Source organism: Apus apus, chromosome Z (assembly GCF_020740795.1).
Source record: "Apus apus isolate bApuApu2 chromosome Z, bApuApu2.pri.cur, whole genome shotgun sequence".
NCBI lineage: Eukaryota > Metazoa > Chordata > Aves > Apodiformes > Apodidae > Apus > Apus apus.
The window spans coordinates 77807545-77811116 of record NC_067312.1 but is presented as its reverse complement, the minus strand read 5'-3'; the positions used below and the strand labels follow the sequence as shown (position 1 = coordinate 77811116).

The following is a 3572-nucleotide window of genomic DNA, read 5'->3' as shown; positions in this document are numbered from 1 at the left end:
ATCCCAGATCTGTCCCTCATCCAGCTTCCAACAGAATCACAGCTCAGCTGCTACACATTTAGCAACCTGACAAACACATGCTGCCTGCTGTCTTCTTTGCTCTCTTTACTCTTCCTCAATACAAGGTAATTTTCAAGGAGGAGTGAGTGAGCCTATGGAGTGACCCTTAGACAAGAGACAGGGAAACAGCACCAAGGATGTGCAATTTAGGTGATAATTATTAAAAATAAATCACTACAAGATTCAAGTGACACAACTGCTATTCCATTTATTTCAAAACAAACTGCTTGTGGATTCATTAAAGACTTAATTTTTCAGACAGGCTCAGCAGGGTTGACAGCCATAGCACGTGGCAGTTCAGAGGTAGCTGCATAACAGAGCAACTCGCCAGCGCTTCACACTTTATACAAAATGGAGATGGGCTTTTTTTAAAAACAGCACAAGAAATGTTCCATCACTAGTCATGGCTAGAGAATATTCTGTGACCATATTTCACCTGCAGGGACAAGAGAGATCTTCCCTGTACTCCCAACTAGGCCACCATCCTCAGGTCAGATATAATTAAGTGAAACGTTTTATAACCCTTTAGAAGTGGTTGTCTGCCTCTGGCACACTGTAATTAACACACGGTGGAAGCAGCTACAGTCCATTTAATGTTTTCATGTACTGAATCTTCTTAAGTGTTCATATACTGTCCAGCTTCTTCAGGATGAAAGGAGCTGAAAGGAGAAAATGAAGTAGCATGACCTTAACCCAGTTAAAGGCAGTAAGAATTCTGCAGTGAGTCTGGGATGGAATTGCAGCAAATTTACATAGCATATAAAATATTCCGACTGTGGGTGAGATACCACCGTCTGCCTCCCACGTTCTCCCTTTTCTTCCTGCATCATTGCTTTAACAAGCGAGACAGTGTGATTCAAGGAGCGAATCCCCCATGGCTGCTGGTGCTACAGGCCGGAGCCTCGGTGTGCAGGGGGAAGAGTAACCCGAACTGACGCCGTTCACTAACAGAAAGGAGCAGCGATGCGAGCCCCTGATGCAGCACACTTTGGCACTGCCTCTCAGAGACACATGACTCTGGTCTGTGGTGCTCTGGACAATCCCAGCACTGCTGCGCGCCCAAGCCCAGCGGTTCAAGCGCCTCAAACCCCCCAGCCCGCGGAGCCCCTCCCGCTCTCCCGGGGACATGCCGAGCCACCGTGACACGAGGCCCCGCACCGGGCAGCGGAAGCTCTCCCCGACTGCCTCGGCGGACACAGCGCCCGCCAGGAGGCCGCCCAAGCACAGACTGAGGCGAACAAGAGGCCAGGCTGGGCTGGGGCGACCCGCACGCCCCGGGGTCGCAGGCCCCGCCACGCGGCCGTGCCCAGCGGCCTGCGCCGCCCCGAGCACTTACTGATCCGCAGCAGCGCCACGTAGATGAGGAAGTTGCGGACAGAGGCGAGGACATCGCGGCGCATCTTCCGCCTCAGCTCCTCGGGGTCCATCTTGGGCCCCAGCCCCTCGATGCGGAACATCCCGCCCGCCGCGCGCGCCCCGCACCCGCGCTGCGGCTCGTGACAAGGCCCTGGCACAGCGCCCCACGTGACCAGGGCGGGCTGTGGCGAGGGCGCGTGCGCAGGGCGAGCGGCGCGGCGGGGGGGCCTGGGGGGGACGGGGCGCGGGGCCGGTGCGGAGGGGGGGGCGAGGGGGGGCGCGCGTGCGGGCTCCGTCGGCCCGTCAGGCGCCGCGAAAGGCGCTGCAGGGGCACCCGCCACGTCCTCCGGCCGGGGCTGTGGAGGGGCCTGATACGCCGGCGGGACGGGACGGGGCGGCCTCCCAGAAACCCGGGCAGTGCCCCAGCTGCAACCTTCCCCTGAGCGTCTTTCTCGGCCAGCTCTCTCACCCGCTGGAAGCAGGGCCAGCCTGCCCCCAGCCTGCACGGAGCTGTGTTGAGGCTCTGGGTTCGCAGCCCGCCTCTTCCGAGGGGTGGTGGCCGTGGCCGCACCTGCTTGTGCCAGGCCGAGAGCGTGGGGACGGGGTCTGGCCGGGAACGGGAAGCTCCGGGGGTCCCAGCGGGCAGTTTCTCTGGTGCTGCCATTTACTCCGGCAGGGCTGCAGGCAGCAGTGCAGGGCTGCTCCTGGGGAAGAGGGCAGAGATGGGCCTGTGACGGGCTGTGCTACCTGTCATGACCCAGGTAGGGTAACCCAGGGAGATTCAGGTTGGACCCCCTTGCTTTCTAAACTCCTCAGAGAGGAGCCCAGGTGTGGCTGGATACAACCTTTGTCTCAGACTTGGCCCTTGCAGGGGGAGTGATTAAAATGTCACCGCCTGAGGAAATGCTCAACTGTCCAATATCCCTTGATCTGATTAAGGTGAAATGACACTCAAGGTCTGTATTTGAATTAGGTTTAATTAAAACTATAGAAAGAATACAGATACTTCAGTTATTATCTTAGGCTGCACAGTCATAAAGGCTGACATTTAGATCACAAGAGCACAATACATAGATGTTTAAGCTGCACAACCTGAGATAAAATCGTGGTTATCCCTTGTGCTACTTCATGATTTTAGGAAAGGAGAGAGAGTAGGAGAAGAAAAGTTTAGAGAGATAACAGAAAATCACCAGTCCTGGATCCAGCACTGTAGCCCACTGCGTGATAGGCCGAGTTTCCTTGATTCAAAAGCCTGAGCAAGCATGATTGAATCATAAGCCTGAGCAGCTGGAGTGGACCTGCCTCCTCCACCGCTTGTCCTTATCTCAATCACTGTACATGCAGCCTCAGGCCATATGCAGCAATCAGCATTGTCTCCCATCTTCTCAGGCAGGCCTTTTGGGATGTAAATGAAACTTTCTTTAGGGGTTACAATGGGGCTTGGGGTTGGTCCCTCACATTGTTGTCAGCTATCACCACCTGAGTTGCCATCTCTTCCAGGGCTGCAAGGCACTCCAACCCGGGAGAGAGACATCAGCAAAGCAGCCTAGAAGCTGCCCGGTCCAGTTGTCCTGTGGGTGTGAACTCGCAGAGCCTTTGTGCCAGCAGCACCCTGGTTTGAGTGAAACAGGAGCTTTGGGCAAGCGTTGCTGTCATGCAAGAGAGTCACACAGAGGACCTCTCTGCCCAGTGCCCTCCCTTAGAAGACAGCAGGGAGCAGACACAAAACATCCCTGCCTAGCAAGGCACAGAGAAGCTGCCCTGCCTGTCAACTGTGCTGCAAGAAATGGTGCTTGGGACATCTTTTACTAAGGAGGGTCCCAAGGATCTGGAGTTAGGTTTGAGCAGTGGGTACCAGGTGCTTGTGTTGGGGATGGAGTACATCATACAGCTCTGCCAAGGTGAGTCGGACACCAAAGAAGCAGAGCCTGCTTTTGCCAATTAATCCTCACTTCATCCTGACACTTCAAAGCATGTCACAGCATGACAGCTTCAAACTCAGCAGCTCTGGCTGTGTCACTTCCCCTGCTGCAAATCCTGCGGGCCTCCCAGTCTGTATGCTGGTTCTGTGTCAGGTGTGCATGAGAACACAGCCCTGAGGAGCAAACTAGCCTTGATGTGCTTGGTCACTGGGGAGAGGGGCTTACAGCTGCTCC

At 55.5% G+C, this 3572-nt stretch overlaps 1 protein-coding gene across 1 annotated transcript; it reads right to left on the bottom strand.

The window, feature by feature from the left end:
• Positions 1-242: 242 nt before the first annotated feature.
• Positions 243-1593, bottom strand: TOMM5 (translocase of outer mitochondrial membrane 5). Its single transcript, XM_051643465.1, has 2 exons — positions 1397-1593; positions 243-719 (listed from the first exon to the last, which is right to left on the bottom strand). Exons 1-2 carry the CDS (start codon positions 1515-1517, stop codon positions 685-687), a joined length of 156 nt encoding a protein of 51 aa, XP_051499425.1. The 5' UTR covers positions 1518-1593; the 3' UTR covers positions 243-684.
• Positions 1594-3572: the final 1979 nt, after the last annotated feature.